Genomic DNA, 18,796 nt, shown 5'->3' with positions numbered 1-18,796 from the left:
ACGCGTGGAGAAAGCGGCAGCGAGAAAGTGGTATTTTTGAAAGGCCACGCGTATGTGTGGGAGGAGCTACGTTCTTCACCCAAGAGCGCTACGTTCTTCAACCAAGAGGGCCTGCGATAGTTTTCAAAGTTGGGATTAAAAGTTTGGCTAGCGACGCTTGATAACGAAAAAAAAATTAATTCTCCGTTAATAACTACCGGCAAGTGCATCGGGTCATATCAAGTAATAAAACTCACTAAAGAGTGAGGTCGATCCCATGAGGATTAACGGATTAAGCAATCAATGGTTGATTGATTTTCCTAGTTAGACGGTTCATATTGGAGTAATAAGCAACAGGAAATGTAAATTGAACAAAAGTAAAGGAAAGCAATAAAGTGCAGAGAAGTAATTGACATAAATGTAAAGTGTAAGAAAGTAAATGACATAAAGTAAATTTAAGAACTAAAAATAAAATGACCATTGGGATAGAGAGATATTGAGCCCGACTTACAAAAAAGTCGGGACTCAAGAAGAGACACTGTTCATACCCTGGCCCAAACCTAAAGCCACGCCCAATAAGGACGAAAGGACCAACTTTGGAAGGTGGCCCCTCATCCCACACCCGACCTCTTTGAAGAGATCAGACACCAACCAAGGAGCCCAGCTCCACTTATCCAACGCGGCAGGTTACTGCTTCTAGAAGCCATGACTAAATCTCTATCTCCTTCAAAAGATAGCTCCCAAGATATAAGATAAGATATAGGATGGAACTACTCCAACAAGGGTGGTTATCTACTCTACTATAAATACACTAACACCGCTCAGGTATATTCACATTCTAATCTACGAAAAACCTGCCTAAAGCCCTTGCTAACTTAAGCATCAGAGTTTCTTGCAGGTACCACCCTCCACCTCCTCACGAATAACTCAAACAGGCGGCACCTCGGCACCAAAGAGGTCGGACGCTGCCACCACAAAGGATCTGGACCTCACGTTCAGGCCCAAATCAACGTTTCAGGTAACCCTCGAAACACACACACACACATATATTTCACTTAATAATAATGTTTAATAAAATTATTAGAGATTATTTTTAATATAATCAAAAGATGTCTTATTTAAAAAAAATATATTTGTATTAAAAAAATATTTTAATTTAAATTTTAAAGCATCATTATTCATTTTACTTATTTTTAATGAAAAGAGTGTATTAATATGCTAGTTATTTGTTTTTAAATAAAAAAGTGTATTAATATACTAATGTCATCCTTTGTATGTACAAAGTTAAGTTAACAATAACAAATATTGACATATAATAAAAATAAAATAGACAAAAAATTATTATGTCTAATAAAAAAAAGGGTTAAATACTAAAATCGTCCCTAAGGTCTAGGGTGAAAATCAAAATTGTCCCCGACCTTTTTTTGTTATTAAAATCATCCCCAACGTTATAAAATGTTATAAAACCGTCATTTTGTCCATAAATAAAATTTTTCGGACAGTTTTGCCCTTAAACAAAAATTAAAAAGTCTCTCCCCCTTCACCACTACCCTCTGCATTATCATCACCATCACCATCACCATCGCTACACCATAACCACCAACAATTCAGCAACACCAACAGCAACAATCAAAATCAAATCAACAAAAGTTTCAAATTAAACAATTCAGCAATCATCCTCTGTATTATCATCAACCCTCTGCATTATCATCACCATCACCATCGCTACACCATAACCACCAACAATCCAGCAACACCAACAGCAACAATCAAAATCAAATCAACAAAAATTTCAAATTAAACAATTCAGTAATCATCAACTATAATTTTAGATCCAAAATTAGCAACAACATAAATTAAAAAATTTAAAAAAGAAGTACAAGATGAACAAGAAACCAGAAACCAGAAGAAACCACAAGAAGAAGAAACCACAAGAAACCAGAAACCAGAAACCACAAGAAACCAGAAACCAGAAACCGGCGAGGAGCAGCGGTGACGGCAGCAGCGAAGAGTGGCAGCGTCCGTGAAGACCGGTGGCGGCGGCGAGGACCCTTCCCCCTCTTCTTCCCGAAACCCCCCTCCCCCCTCTTCTCCCTTCGCGTTCCCTTCCCCTTTCCCCGAGGAGCAGAGCGGCGGCAGCAGCGAAGAGCGGCGGCGGCAGCGAAGAGCGGCGACGGTAATGAAGACTGGTGGCGGCGGCGAGGAGAGTTTCCCTTCCCCCTCTTCTTTCCGAAACCCCCCATCCCCCCTCTTCTCCCTTCACGTTCCCTTCCCCCTTTCCCCGAGGAGCAGAGCGGCGGCAGCAGCGAAGAGCGGCGGCAGCAGCGAAGAGCGGCGGCGGTAATGAAGACCGGTGGCAGCGGCAAGAAGAAGAAGAAGAAGAAGAAGAAGAAGAAGAAGAAGGAGGAGGAGGAGGAGGTGATGGTGGTGCGGTGCGGCAGGGCGGCAAGATGGCGGGCGGCGGTGCGGCGGTCCCCTTCCCTCCCCCTCCCCCTACCCCCTTTTTCTCCCCACTTTCTTTCTCTCCCCACCCGCTTCTCTGTATCTATCCCTTTCTTTACTTTCTTTTTTATTTATTTTATTTTATAATTTTTTTAATGAGGGATAGTTTGGTAATAAAAAAATAAAATTGGTAAAAAGGATGATTTTAAAGCGTTTTTGAACGTTGATGATGCTTTTAATAATGAAAAAGGTCGGAGACGATTTTGATTTTGACCCCAGACCTTAGGGACGATTTCAGTACTTAACCCTAAAAAAATATTACAAATTTATCTGTATATTAATTTTTTTAAACTAAAATATTCACTTTTAAAATTTTTGAGAACTAATTTTAATAATTATTTATCAAAATATAAATTAAAAACTAATTTATCTATTAAAATAAAATTTTAAAAATTAATTTATATATTATTTTTTTTAACTAAAATGTCGGGTTTTAAAATTGGCAAATTCTCTAGTATAGACATACACAAATATCCATACCTATGGATTCTGATGTGTATGGAGAAGGGAGTGACACGTGGAACAAATGCTTCTACAGTTCTGCTCTACATGAGGACTTGCATTCCGAAAAGCCTGACAGCACAGTGACTCAAACAGGAGAGATCAGGTGTTGTTGGAGGTTTACGTTAAGATCAATGTGTGATCAACGTGTGGTTAATGTGAGTTTGGTAATTATGATTTGAGAATGATTTTTGGTAAATGGGCTGAAGTTATTTGGGCTCATTTAGGGCTGTTCATTCTTTGTGTTACATACTAATTGGACGAAAGAAAAAAAACCATATTGTATGAACTATTGACCCAAAGCAAAGAGGTGATACTACAATGAAAATGGCAAATATATCTTCTCATAAAGGTACTTTGGTTAAAAGTGTAGTTTATTTATTTAGCCACACTTTAAACAAAAATTATACTTTTATATATATCAAAATCTAACCATACAATTCATCATTCAAGAGTCAAAAAAATATATTCACATAAAGACAATTATAAAATTTTTATTTAATATTCAAACAAAGAAAGACATAAGCCATTACAAAATAAACGAGAAGGAAATGACACACTGACACAGTATTATAAGAAGATACAATCTCCTTTATCATAAGGACTAAAATGTTTTACTAATTTATATTATAATAATATTTTTTATTTTTGAATCGGTGACAGTTATTTTATTCTTCTAAAAAAAGAAATAATAATTAACACGGTACAAAAATATGTAATTTTTTATTTAACATATATTATATGATTAGTAAAAAATATAAAAAATAATTAAAATTTAAGATATTAATAAAAAAATATTTGATGTTACTAATAATATTATTATAATAGTAAAAATAATAATAATATGAAGTGTATGTATTATTATAATATATTTAATTTACTTTATTTGCTATGGAAACATGAGGAATGTTAAATTTTTTACTAAATATTTTGGAGAAATTTAAAATTTTTTGTATTATATAAGTTTAATCATCGTAATATATTTATAGCTAACGTAATCAATTTTATTTATTAATAATTTGACTATATTAATAATAAATATATATTTTATGTTATGTAACTTTAATGATCGTAATATATTTATTGTTAAATAGTCAAATTATTACTAAATAAAATTTATTATGTTAACAATAAATATATTACGTAAATGAACAGCCTCAAATGATATTATGTTAACAATAAATAATATTATTAATATATTATGTTAACAATAAAACTTATGTTAACAAAAAATAAACAGCTCTAAATGAGCCCAAATAACTTCAGCCCATTTACCAAAAATTATTCTCAAATCATAATCAGTTAATCACTAAACTCACATTAACCACACATTGATCTTAATGTAAACCTCCGACAACACCTGATTTCTTCTGCCGTGCTGCCAGACTTTTCGAAATGCGGGCTATTATGTAGAGTATTTGTTCCACGCGTCACTCCCTTCTCCATACACATCAGAATCCATAGGTATGGATGTTTGTGTATATCCACACCAGAGAATTTGCCTTTAAAATTTGCCACTCATTTGGTAACTCCGTAACTGTATAGTTAGTGTGTGTGCCTGTTTGGTTCGCACTCTGGTAACAGTTAGAACTTGGAAGTACTCCAGCTTCAGCTTTGGCTTCTTCTGAGTTCTGATCTTCTCCTTCCCTATCTAGGGTTTTTGAAATCAATGGCTTCCTCTCCTCATTTCGATGATGTAAGACACTCTTTCTTTTCAAATTTTATTTATTCTTCCCGCACTCTATCTATGAGTCTTAGCCCTCACTTCAATTTTCTCAAGCGCAGCAAGACTTCGATTTTGAAGGCGGATTTTCCGGAACGCGTTCTGCGGAGAAGAGGCCCTCTCCTGATTATGACGACGAATATTACGATAATGATCCTTTCGCACCCAAGAAGGTAATCAAATATAATCCACTATAGTTTAGTTTATTCTATGTGATTCTGCGTTACATGTTCTCTAATTAGAATGTTCTATGTGGAAAATGGAATACGTTCGTGAATTGTACATGACTCGTTGAAGGTTGGGAATTCGTTTTCTAAAATTGTACTCTGTTCTGTTTGTTATTGGTTCAGGCAAAATCAAAGGCTGAAGAAGCTGCTTCTGGTGTAACCACTGGAATGATATTGTCTCTTCGTGAGAGGTATAACGAAATGTTAGTTGTACTGTGTTCAGGTTTCTCTGAGGATATAATTTGAGCCTAAACTTCTTTCCGTGACTCTTTTTTTCTGGCAGTCTTCAAAACTGTAAGGATACCCTACTCACATGCCAAGTACGTCTTACTTTTATGAATTCAATTACTCAAAGTTGATATTCTCTTCTTGATCGAAGTGGTTTGTAGTTTGTAATAATGTTGGATTCATTAATGCTTCAGGAAAATGTAGCATAGATATGGTTACATATTATGGTCATTTTGCACGAGATAGGGTATGTATGTGTGTGTATATTATATAAAATGTAAAACAGTAAGCAATAAAGTAATTGAAGCATATTATTATATGCAATTTTTATGATGTTGTAACTTCAAGTTTTTATCAAAGTATTAGGAAAGAAAGCAATACCTCAAGAGGAATAAGATTTGAAGAAACGAAGTAGTGTTTTATTTCATTTATAAGTAAACCAAATAGTGTACTTGTCAAATTTTATGATTTGTAAGTACTAACTTAGATTTAGGCCTTTGGGTACATATGCTTGTTGTAATGTTTGACCAACAATTATTCACATGTACCTAGCAGAAATTGGCACTGGGTACATAGTCGGTATGAGTAGGACAGGCATACTAAAAATTAGGCATTTAGGATTACCTAGGTTTCAGTGCTTCACGCTTCATGGTGAAAAGGTTCACGTTTATTATTTTGATCATTTGATGGTTGTGGGATATGGTGTCTAATGTTTGAGTCCCCTGTTAGGGTTGAGTAAATTCCCATAGCAGACTACCAGAGAGCCCTGGCCATAATTTGTTGAAATTGTGTTTTTTTCACTATTATTTTTATTTTCAATTGTCATATCTTAGTTTGAATTGTACCTTTTCCTTTTCTTAGAAACTTGATCAGATCATTCCATATTTCAGAATGAACTTGAGGCTGCAAAATCTGAAATTCATAAGTGGCGCACAGCTTTTCAGAATGAACCCTTCATACCTTCTGGGACCACTCCAGGTTAGTTTATACCTGGTGTTTTGCAGGTGACCTTTGTATGTTATTCTAGATCTAGTTCTATTACTTCTTTGGTTCAAATATATCCCTGATCTCTTCTGTTATCTTTCTTCATTCAAGCACCCAAATTGGCGATTAACTATCTTCAAGCCCTGAAATCTTCCGAGGAGTCTTTAAAAGAGCAGGTTTGGAATTGAATCTTTCATATTTTTCCCCTTAAAAATTATTCTTTATCCACTGATCAGGGTTCATTGATTCCTTTCACTGTTTCATTGATTGTTAGCTTGAAAAAGCAAAAAAAAAGGAAGGTGCATTCTTTGTTACTTTTGCAAAACGAGAACAAGAAATAGCAGAGTTGAAGGTAGGTAATATACTTAAAATAGGGTTCCGATGCTCTTTAACAGAAGTTTTTAACTTGTAAAATCTTAGATGATGATGACTTTCATACGGTCTTGATTGGCAGTTAAATATCATGTCTACACTGCTCAACATTGATTGACTTATCCTTTATAAGTTAGGGGTCTGTTTTCATTCTTTTTATTGATAAGTGGCTGTTTGGAAAAGAAGGAGATGGAAAGGAAGGAGATACCCACTTCCTTTGAGAAAAATTTCATTGGAATTTGGAACTTTAGATTGGGGAGTGGTGCTTTTTTCTTTCTTTCTTTCTTTCTTATTTATTTATTTATTTAAATGAGCTCTTCAATTGCCTAATTGGTTAATAATAGTTAGCTGTATGGAGAAGTCATTATACCCTAGAAATGTTATTTATTCTGACCATAGAACCGGATAATGGATATACTCTCTATTTAGCAACTAGCATGAAGTAACAGCAAAAGGGTTGGGATGAACTGGTTGTAATATTTAAGTATTGTGCTTTTGATGAGAAAGTAGAATGTCCTTAAAGGATAAGAGGCCAGAAATTATCATGTATTGTGTAGGTGTATGAAGTGTTGAATTGCAATAAGAGCTTGAACTGATCCTATTGCTTGTTACAAATTTTCATCAGAAAGTTTAAAGCTACATGCACTTTAAAGATATAGGGTTATGTATTAAGACTTTATCTACTTTTAGAAAACTTTTTTCCCCACTAAAACGTATATGCCTGTCTGAACTTTTCCAGTCTGCTGTGCGGGATCTGAAAGCTCAACTCAAGCCAGCAACGATGCAGGTATTGTTTTATATAATATAATTTTTGCTAGTGTGCTTTCATCAGTATGGTTGTGTCTAAAGTCTTTCATGGTACATAGGAAAAGCTGCAATGTTTTAATTCCGAGTTACCCTGCTTGTAGTGGTTTTATGTACTATTTTTGTTGTTCTGTTCATTATTCTCCTTTAAACAGTGATATACCCAGGATGTTTACACTTTATGGCATGTATATATTGTTCACTAGATCTTGTATATAAGCTGACAAGAAGGTTGCACTCCAGATAAATAACTATGTGCTAGTATGCCTCTTTCTACTAAAAAGTTTTATAGAATTATAGCAGCCCTGGTAATCTGGTACTGGATCTAGGCATAGATCCTTCTGGATCATTACCCGATTACACAGTTACTGGAACTTGAATAATAATTATAAACAAATGAGGAGTAATGTACTTGCATTGGATCTGATAAAAGTGGGTTTATTATACTTATGCAACTCAATTTTCAATACTTTCTGCCTGTTTATTTATTTTTATTTATTTATTTATTTATTGAGCTATTCATGATATGCTGCTTTCAAATAATTTTGGCTGCATCTTATTGCCTTCCATTTTGACTTTTAGTTTTGCCCAAAGGTAGTCGTTGTTTGCATGATTTGAACTTTCAGGCAAGGAGGCTGTTACTAGATCCAGCTGTCCATGAAGAGTTTACTCGTTTGAAGGTTTGTTATTCAACTTGGTTATGAATTCTATTGCGTCAAGTTTGTTATTTTCAGAGATATAGAATCCAGGATGGATATTATGGCTCATGCTAGAGTCGTACTTGGAAAATGCTAGAGCAAGCTGTCTTGTTAGTTCTTTCCGGGAGAGTATCACCTTAGAGATATGGTGAAGAAACAACTAGTTATCCATTATGAGAGAGGAGTAATGTACTGTGTCTTATGTAGTGGTAGTTTTAGTCCCTTCTTCACTGGGGGAACTTATCTAAAGAGATTTCAGTATTTTGGAGGTAGCAAAATGAAAAAGGAGTCAAGATTAAAGAGAAAGTGGAAAAGGGTAGGCTTCATGCAAGCTTCACAGTTTAAGTATGGAGAACTTCTTAGGTGGTCCTAGATTGACACTCCGGATTGTACACCATCCATGACAATAGGATCCACTATTTAGTCAGTTTTTACATTGGTGAATGGTGATTACTTCTATGGTTGTTTCTTACATGGGTTCTCATTTGATCTTAGAATTTAGTCGAGGAGAAGGATAAAAAAATGAAAGAGTTGCAAGATAACATTGCCGCAATCAATTTCACTCCCCAGAGCAAGATGGGAAAGATGCTTATGGCTAAATGCAAGACTTTGCAGGAGGAAAATGAGGAGATTGGGAACCAAGCGACTGACGCAAAGGTGATGTTATCTTATTTTCTTGATGGTTCTAACGGTCCCTTCACCCCCCCCCCCCAAAAAAAAAAAAAAACCCAACCCCCATTTTTTTTTGTTGCATACATGAGATTCTTTACCAGTGTTTCTGATATAGTTGTCATTGAGCTGATGACATAATAATCTATTATTTACTAGAGGTAATATTACTCATGCATTTATTATTGTACATAATTTATTCGGCATGGTTATTGCTGTGTCGATGGTGATGTTGGCATCTCCCCCCTCAATGTTTTGTTGTTCTTGATTTGCAGATACAAGAGTTAGCAATGAAACTATCATTGCAGAAATACCAGAATGCCGAACTGAGAAGTCAATTCGAAGGTTAGCAGCTGGATGATTTCAAAAATAAAAAATTGTATGCTCTGCCATTTTAATCTTCTTTGACCCTTTTTAGGATGAATCCTAAACAGGTTTGCCTATAAAAGTGGAGTTTATTGGAATCAAAAGTTATGCTAATATTAATCTACTATATTATCTCCATGCATTAGCAATTAAGTAAACTACCATTTCTATCTATAAAAGTTTAGAATATTGACAGATTTACCCACAAATAAACAAAATTACCATTTCTACGCATGAAAGATGAACTTTTGTTAACAAAACTACTCAAATCCTAAAAAATCATTTGAAATTCCTAAAATACCCTCTAATATAACCTAACTCTAACTTCTCGTTTTACTCCACACCACCACTCTCCTAATTCCAAACTCCACCACCACCACTCTATTTCAAGAGCTTCACCTTCCTCAACAATGATCTTCTTGTTCCTATCATTATCATCTGCAAGCGAAGCAAGTTTATTAGCAGCTTCTGCCCTATCGTTCAATTGACCCATTTGAACACTAGCAATGAAATACCATACCCAAGACAGAATGAGTCGTTGTTGGCGATCGGAGGGAGCGAGAGGACAATGCCGCCACCGCCACCTACATCCACGGTAGAGCCATCAGCGTCAAGGATGCAGAGGAGCCAGCGCATGTCATCGATGGAGGCTTCGAGGTAGGAGAGGACCTTGCGGAAGTCTGCGGCGGAGACGATGGTGACGACACGGCGGAGGATGGAGTGGTGCTTGCACTTGCGGACGAGGGAGAGAACGCGGTCGAGGTTCTTGGAGGCTTCGGCGGCGACGTGGCGGATGGGGCACTCGTAGAGGGGGACCGTCGGGGGAGGAGGCGGCGGAGGTGGCGGAGGTGGCGAAGTGGACGAGAGGTGACGTGGTGTAAAAAAGAGATTTGGGTGGAGGTAAGGTTTGGAATTGGAGGAGTGATCGTGTGGAGTAAAAAGAAGTTAGGTTATATTAGAGAGTATTTTGGAAATTTCAAATAGGTTTTTAGAGTTCGTGTAGTTTTGTTAACAAAAATTCTTCTTTCTTGGGTAGAAATGATAATTTTATTTATTCATGGTTAAATTTGTCAGCGTTCTAAACTTTCATCGGTAGAAATGGTAATTTACTCTTAGCAATTTATGTAATCTTAACCTCTAAACTTGACTACAGGACTGCAGACACATATGGACGGACTGACAAACGATGTTGAAAGATCCAATGAAATGGTTTTTTGCTTATCCCTACTCACATACTTTAATGTCATACTTTAATATTATTTTAAAATATCAATGCACTGCATATTCTCCTCTGCATTATACACTATTTGCTTCAGAGTTTCTGACGGAATAAACCATTTTTGTTTAGTCCGCTTATACTTAAATCTCTATGATAGAGATGAATACTAATAGGGAACAAATAATATAATATACATTTATATGGACGTACTATGTTGCTGGTCAAGAAAGATCTAGAACGGTCCATGGTGGAATTCAATTAGGTTATTTGATTCATGTAACTGATTTCACCTAATCAGATAAGACTTTATTGTTTTGTGTTGGTTCATAATGGGAGAATCTCCTCTTCCCCATATATTTGGATAAAAGCCCAGAAATATATGATGATTTGAAATTTCCTTGTGCTGAACTTTTGTGGAGTTATATATAAGATGCTTAAGAGCTTAACCTAAATATTGAGTACATTGTACCAAAGAAAATCCTTGAGTACGCATAGCTTAGTGGGTTTTACTGCAGGTTTTGATGTTGCAAGAGAAATTAGAAGACAAGGATCAAGAGATCCAACGGCTGAAAGATGAATTGCAAGAGAAAGGCTTCATGGATGAAGGGACAACAGAAGCCGCATCTAAAGAGAGATGCCATTAATGCAGTGCCTATGGAAAATGCTGAATAATGTGCCACGTTAGCTTAATACGGAAAGTTTTTGTTGGGAACGGTTGCTCCTCAAGAATCCAGTTCACTCATAGTTGTATATCGAATTGAATTCATGATTTTGCAATGCAAAAGTGATTTTGGTGCTGCAACATGTAGCGTTAGAATCCTCGTTGATTCTGTCATTATTTTGCGGTGTTATCGTACTTGCAATTCTGATCTGCTGAGCGTTAGTCGGTACTCCTGCATAAGCACAGGCATACTTATCTAAATAAAGTTATAATTTTAATTTTATTATACTTACATTTTGCATAAGTGTTTGATTTAGCGTTTCATTTTAAGTAACAGCTCTATTTTTACGACACAACAAAATTATTTTATACTGTTGGGGTAGATTATAACGCATGAATACACACATAAATGCTCTGAAGTGAAAAAAATGATAATCTTAAAACGGAAAATTCTACCGTGCTTATGAACGTTTTCAGCATAGTATGCTGACTTTGCGTGGCAATATGAAAGATCGACACGTGGGGTGGGAATGGTTGTGAGACGGAACAGGAGAAGTAACCCGTTTTGCAAGAATAATTATGCGTAGTAGTTAGTTTTATAATTAGTTGATAAAATAATTTAAAAATTAAGAATAAAAAATATTTAAAAATAAATATAAAAATTTTATAAGTTATTTAAACGTTAGAATGTATAAAATTTATAAATTTAAATTAAATAAAATATTTAAAAAAAATTTAATTATTTTATTGGTTTTTATAGTTTTGTAAAATTTTTAATTAAGTTCTTATATATTTTTTTTTAATTAGATTTTTGCATCAAATTTTTTTTTCAATTAGGTCTCTTTTAGCAGTAATTAGTTTAATTTTATAGGGACCCAACTAAAAAAATAATTGGTACAAAGACCCAAATAAAAGAAAAAAAAGTGTAGGAACCCAATTAAAAAAAAATTGGTGCAAGGACTCGATTAAAAGGAAAAAAAGTACAGGGATCTAATTAAAAATTTTGCGTAATTATAGGGACCAACAAAATAATTAAACCTAAAAAAATTTATTATATTATTATTATGTGTAACAAAATTAAGATAAACATTTATAAAGTAATTAGAGGTAATGACCAAATCAGTACCCGAAAGATTCAAACGCTGACATTTTTGTATCTCACTATTGTTATTGACAAAATAGTCCTTAAAAGATTTTAAAATTTGACAAGCGTACCCACGAGTTCGCCGGAACACATCTCCGGCAAGCACAGTGCTGACATGGCCACTACGTTTTGATGACATGGCAAAAATTCTCCCCCACCCTAATTCTTCCTTTCTTCCTTTCCAACGCACCTTCTTCTTCCCCCTCCCCAACGCACCCCCCCTTTCCCTTCCTGAATGCACTCTCCCCCCTCCCCAACCCTAACCTTCCCTCCCCCTCCCTAACCCTAATCCCCCATCCCCAACGCATTTCCCCCCTCCTCAATCCAAAATCCCCCTTTCTGAACCCAAATCCTCTTCCCTTGCCCCTTTGAATTCTAATCCCCTTCCCAATACAGTATCTCACACTCTCAACTCACTCTCCCCCAAATAGCAGTGGAGTTCAACCTTCTCAGTCTTACAGAGCCAGTGTCATCGACACCGCACTGTCGCCATCTCGTCGTCGGGTCTTCTGCATCTGCCAGTGTCGTCTGTCTCCTTCGTGGCATTGCGTTGTTTGTGCGCCTTCACTGCTTGTATCTGCTTGCTGCTAGCCCCCAGTCGCTGCCATGCCTCCTCTGTCTGGGTTCCATCTTGGCTCCATCGTGTCGTGCCCCTCTGTGTCTGGTGTTCTTCTTCTATTCTTGCTTTGGTGGTGTTTGTATTAAGTTTTATTTTATTTTATTTTATTTTATTTTATTTTGATTATTGTATATGAATTTGTTTGTTTTCTCTGAGTTTTATTGTTATTAATCTTTTTGAATAATAATTTAACCTAAAAATTTGAGACAATTCATGATTTGGGGCAACTCTGTTGATGTTGAGGTTGTTGTTGCTGTGAATGGTAGTGTTGAGGAAGGGAGAGGGGAGTGTGCATTGGGAAAGGGGGAGTGATGGAGATTATTGTTGTTGTTGATATTAAGGCTATTGTTACTGCGAGTGGTGGGGTTGAGGGAGGGAGGAATAGTGTGCGTTAGAGAGAGAAAGTGGTGGATGTTGTTGTTGCTGTTGATGTTAAAGTTGTTGTTGCTGTGAATGGTGGTGTTGAGGGAGGAAGGAGAAGTGTACGTTAGGGAGGGGGTTGTGATGCGGCGGGGACTGCGATGGGGGAGAAGTGTGCGTTGGGGATGGGGCTGCGACTGGGAGGGAGAGGGAAGGGGAGGGAGTGTGCGTTGGGGAGGGAACTTTGGAGGTGGTCTGCCAAGTCACCAAAACACGGTGGCCACATCAGCATTGTGCTTGCCAGAAATTTGCTCCGGCGAGCTCGGAGGCACGCTTGTCAAATTTTTAAATCTTTTAAGGACCATTTTATCAATAACAATAGTGAGGTACCAAAATGTCAGCGTTTGAATCTTTCGGGTACTGATTTGGTCATTACCTCAAAGTAATTATTTATAAATATTATATAAGTTTATTCATTTATTTTTTTAACAGTATTTAATTTGAAACAAAAATTAAACATTATATTCAAAGTATTTTTTATCTTCATGCATAATTTTAAATTTTATATTCAATTTATTAAATTATCTTTAATTTGATTACTTTTTCAAAATTATTAATTTATACTTTTATTATGTTCATGTTTTAGCGATTTTTAGCAAATCGAAGGTGTTCGATATTTAATGGTCTGGGTTTGATATCTAATTCTTGTTTTATTATATTATTAATGTTTTATCGATATTTAATTAGGTCCTGTACTTTTTTTCTTTTAATCGAGTCCTTGCACCAATTTTTTTTTAATTAGGTCTCTACACTTTTTTTTTTCTTTTATTTGGGTCCCTATACCAATTTTTTTTTGTTAGTTGGGTCCCTATAAAATTAAGCTAATTACTGCTAAGAGGGACCTAATTGAAAAAGAAAATTTGGTACAGGGACCTAATGAAAAAAAAAAGTATAGAGACCTAATTAAAAATTTCGTAAAACTATAGGAACCAACAAAATAATTAAATAATTTTTTAATATTTTATTTAATTTAAATTTATAAATTTTATACATTCTAAAATTTAAATAACTTATAAAATTTTTATATTTATTTTTAAATATTTTTTATTCTTAATTTTTAAATTATCTTATCAACTAATTATAAAACTAATTACCATGCATAATTACTCTTGCAGAACAGGATGCTTCTCCTGTTCCGTCCCACAACCATTCCCACCCCCACGTGTTGATCTTTTATATTGCCACGCAAAGTCAGCATACTATGCTGAAAACGTTTGTAAGCACGGTAGCATTTCCCTCTTAAAACTTGTTCATCTAGAACTTTCAGGTAGCTTGTGCCTTGTGATCTGGCCGGTTCCAATGATTGATCTTCGTTTTTGCTCTCTTTGCCAAACACGTGGCCCTGCATTGCATTCGTGTTTCACCCTTTGAATATTTGATAATAGTTCACATTTATTTATTTATTTTGTTTTTATGATATTTTTTAGTCTGATAGGATAATAATTAATCTATTGTAGATCTAAATTCTATTTAAAAATATGTTGTTGACTAATAAATTTTTATATACATAAAATAAAATTCAAATTAATATTTATTTTAATGAATGAGTGGATTGATTATTCAACTAATTTGAATTGATTAATATTTTACATTTATTAATTTTAATAGAATAAGAAACATTTGTTGGAACTAATCTGTTTCGAGAGTTACTTGAAACGTTGATTTGGGCATGAACGTGAGGTTCAGATTCCTTTGTATGGTAGCGTCTGACTTGTTGATGTCGAGGTTGATGACATGTCACCATGTCATGTTTTTCTATGCTTTTTCCTTTGTTTTTAATAGATTTTATGCACTTTCTTGAGCCATAAGCAAGCCAATTGGGTAGATTTTCATGTTTCCTTTGATTTAATCAACCATAGATGAATTAATGCAATTTCATGAGGTTTTATGCTATAATTGTCACATATTATGAAAGAATGAATACCTCATGATTTTGAGCATAGCTTTGATGTGTTTGGTTGATTAATGATAGGTGAAGAAAGCTTGGAGAAAGGTTGAAGCAAGAAGGAATGGCTAGGAGGAAGAAAGGACAAAAAGTTTGAGCAAAAGTTTGCCTCAAACTTTAGCTCAAACTTTTGGAATAAGTGAAAATGAACCAGGGAGCAAAAAGCTGGAGCAAAAGTTAGCCTCAAACTTTTGTGCAAACTTTTGGACAAAAAGTTTGCGCCAACGTTAGCCCCTAACTTTTTGGCAAACGTTGGCGCATGAACAACACACCCTGGAGAGCAAAAGTTTGTGCCAACGTTAGCCTCTAACTTTTTGGCTAACGTTGGCGCCACACCAACACACCCAGGGGAGAAAAAGCTTGCGCCAACGTTTGCCTCAAGCTTTTTGGCAAACGTTGGCGCCACAAGGCATACAAGGGGTATACTTCCAACAAGAATAACTTGAGCTACAGAGCTCCAAATGAGATGATTCAAAAAGCAATGGAAAGTAGGAATCGAGAGCTTTCCAAGCATATATGGCACTGCATGGTGGACACTAAAATTGAGGGAGAAAACTGCCCCGCAATGAGCATAAACGAACATGGTGGCAACCTGCAGTGAGGCCAACTGACCTCTGCACCTTCGACGGAGTATAACTCGAGCTGTAGAGCTCCAAATGATGTGCTTCCAACGGCATTGGAAAGTAGACATCCAGGGCTTTCCAACAATGTATAATAGTATGGGGTGGACAATACGTTTGAGCCTCCAAAACTGGCGTTTTCGACCACGTTTGAGGCAAACTTTACCTCAAATGCTGGGCACCAAAGCCAGCGACCCTGTCCTCTTCAAAGGAGCATAACTTGAGTTGTAGATGTCCAATTGAGGTGATTCCAATTGGGTTAGAAAGCTGACATTCAGAGCTTTCCAACCATGTATAATAGTCTATAGTGGGCATAAAATTGGCAACGTTGACAAGAGGACAAAGTAGCGTCACATACATGCACTAGGGGAGGCCAACGTTGGAGCAAAAGTTTGACCCCTAACTTTTGCCCCAACCTTGGTATCAGCAAAAGAGGGTGGCTGATGTGAAAAGTTGGAGTAAAAGTTTGCCTCAAACTTTTACTCAAGCTTTCATGATTCCAAACCCGGTTCAATTCGGTTCTTCTCCAAACTCCAAGAGCAATCAACCAAGGCCTCTATCAACCCAATTCCATCAAGAGCAAGGGCCCAATTGACACCACTCAAAGGCACAAGAGATAGTTAGAATAGAAATTTCATTTTAATTATAATTTGTTTTTATTTTGTAAAAATGCCTATATAAGGCATCATTCTCATTTTAGAAAGTAAGCCCGAATAGAGAGAAGAGGGAGGCGAGCTCCACTAGGGAGCATTAGGAATACAGAGCTCTCTCTCTGAGTTTCATTTTCTGTTTTGAATCTTGAATTGAGATTGGAAGGAATTCTGTTTTCATTCTCTATTTGCAACTTCTCTTTACTTCTTCTGCAATCTTTTTTTAATTCTCTCCAACTTTTCTCTTGTTGAATCAAGGAAGGATCCACTCCTGAGATCTTCAACATCCTTTTAAATTTCTGCAAATTAAGCACAGTCACTTTGCTCTCTGATCTCCTTGTTCCCAATTTACTTTCCAGCACTTTTGTTCCTCTGCATTTTACATTTGAGCCACTGTGATATGAATTTACTTTTCATGCAATTTTAATTTCCTTGCAATTGTTCTAAGCTTTGATTTACTGCTTTCATTTAATTTCCCTGCACCGAGTCTCCTTTACTTTCATGCAATTTACTTTTCTTGCAATTTAAGATTCTTGCTATTTTACTTCCTTGTTCTTTAAGTTACTGTCCAATTTACTTTCTGCACTTTAATTTTCCTTGTCATTTACTTTCTGCTGCATCAATTATCACACAAATGTTAGCTTGACTAAACTAATCACCCACTAAAGTTGCTTGATCCATCAATCCCTGTGGGATCGACCTCACTCCCGTGAGTTTTATTACTTGATACGACCCGGTGCACTTGCCGGTTAGATTTGGGTGTTTTGGAGAAATTCGTTTTTCCACAAAAATATCCCATCAGAGGTGCCGCTTGTCCGAGTTCCTCGTGAGAAGGTAGGGAGTGGTAGGGTAAGAGACTTCGATGCTTAAGTTAGCAAGGGTTTTCGGCAGATTTTTAGTAGATTAGAACGTGAGTATACCTGAGGAGTGTCAGTGTATTTATAGTAGAGTAGATAACTATCTTTGTTGGAGTAGTTCCATCTTTATTGATGGATAACTATTTCCTTTATCTTGGGAATTTATTAGAATCTATCGGAAGATAGAGATATTTGGAGAGATTTGGAGAAGCAGTTACTTACTTAGGTAAAGATAAGTTGCCCCTTTTGTCGGTGTCGGACCTCTTCGAAGAGGTCGGGGTACGGGATAGAGGCCACCTTCTTGGGTTGGGCCCTTTATCTTTATTGGGCCTGGCTTTATAATTTGGGTCAGAGTATGAACAACGTCCCTGCTTGAATCCGAGTTTTTCAAGAGGTCGGGCTCGAGAATCTTAGGCCTTTTATGTTCTTTGTAGTTGAATATAGCTTGCTTGATGTTTAGATCTCATCAACTTTGTTACGAATTATTAGTTTCCTTTCATAATTCCGACTTTGAGTAGTAGGTCTTTCATCAAGTTACTTTTACAGCTCGTTTTTTATCCGATCTCATTGAGGTCGCTTTATACGAGTTGTTTGTGTAACTTCTTACATTAATTTGTACCTCGTCGCTTCATCTTGCCGACCATTTTAGGTTGAGCAATATTTTTGTGGTTTGTCGAGCTTAAATTAATGGGTTTTAAATGGAAAACTTTTAAGGAAAGAGATGGGAATTTGATATTTCAGGAATTCCTTTACATAGATTTATGTACTAGGGGCTTGAGTACTTCTAGCCCTTGCGCTGGTGCCTCATTATAAAATCCTTAGAATCGGGAAAAAGAGTACACCTAGGCGCAAGGTTTGCTACTTAGCTGTAGTACCTTCTTAGGTTATATGCATGCCAAGACCTCGGGGGCTCTCGCCCTTTGAAGTCGGACACTTTGTAGTATAACCTTTGCCTAATACCTTGACTATTTTATAAGGTCCTTTCGAATTAGCAGCCAGCTTTTCTTCTCCTAATTTCTATATTCTGATGTCATTTTGAATCAGGATGAGGTTGTTGGTGGTGAAGCTCCTTTTGATCACCTTTTGGTTGTATCTTAAATTCATCATTTGCTTTAGAGCTTCCTCTCTAATCTGATCTCTTTCTCAAACTTCGGAGAGAAGGTGGAACTCTTCTTTCTGTGCCTAGATGTTAGCTCTTTCATTGTAGAATATGACCCTATGTAATTTTTCATCTATCTCTATGGGGATCATTGCTTCTATTTCGTAAGCAAGTCGAAAAGGTGACTTCCCCATTGTTGAGTGTGGGATAGTCCGATATGCCCACAAGACTTGAGGGAGCTTGTCGGCCCAAGCTCCTTTCACGTCTTGTAGTCGACGCTTTAACTCGACCAGTATGACTTTGTTGGCGGCTTTAGCCTGTCTATTAGCTTGGGAATGCTCTACCGATGTGAACTGGTGTTTTATTTTTAGGTCGGCCACCAGATTCCTAAAGGTTGAGTCAATGAATTGAGTCCCATTGCCTGTGGTGATAGAGCGTGGAACTCCAAACCTCGTGACAATGTTCTTATATAAGAATTTTTTACTTCTCTGGGTGGTGATGGTTGCTAA

General features: G+C 36.3%; 1 protein-coding gene across 1 annotated transcript; it reads left to right on the top strand.

Annotated features, from left to right (window-relative positions):
* Positions 1-4,493: 4,493 nt before the first annotated feature.
* Positions 4,494-11,074, top strand: LOC107632036 (FKBP12-interacting protein of 37 kDa). Its single transcript, XM_088501579.1, has 13 exons — positions 4,494-4,678; positions 4,768-4,878; positions 5,056-5,123; positions 5,216-5,252; positions 6,051-6,138; positions 6,256-6,320; positions 6,419-6,496; positions 7,256-7,303; positions 7,947-8,000; positions 8,514-8,675; positions 8,963-9,032; positions 10,207-10,262; positions 10,788-11,074. The coding sequence occupies exons 1-13, from the start codon at positions 4,652-4,654 to the stop codon at positions 10,914-10,916; spliced, it is 993 nt and encodes a 330-aa protein (XP_088357705.1). The 5' UTR covers positions 4,494-4,651; the 3' UTR covers positions 10,917-11,074.
* Positions 11,075-18,796: the final 7,722 nt, after the last annotated feature.

This window comes from Arachis ipaensis, chromosome B1 (assembly GCF_059453495.1).
Source record: "Arachis ipaensis isolate K30076 ecotype BB chromosome B1, ASM5945349v1, whole genome shotgun sequence".
Lineage (NCBI taxonomy): Eukaryota > Viridiplantae > Streptophyta > Magnoliopsida > Fabales > Fabaceae > Arachis > Arachis ipaensis.
The sequence above is the reverse complement of the archived record's forward strand: the minus strand, read 5'-3'. Positions and strand labels throughout refer to the sequence as shown.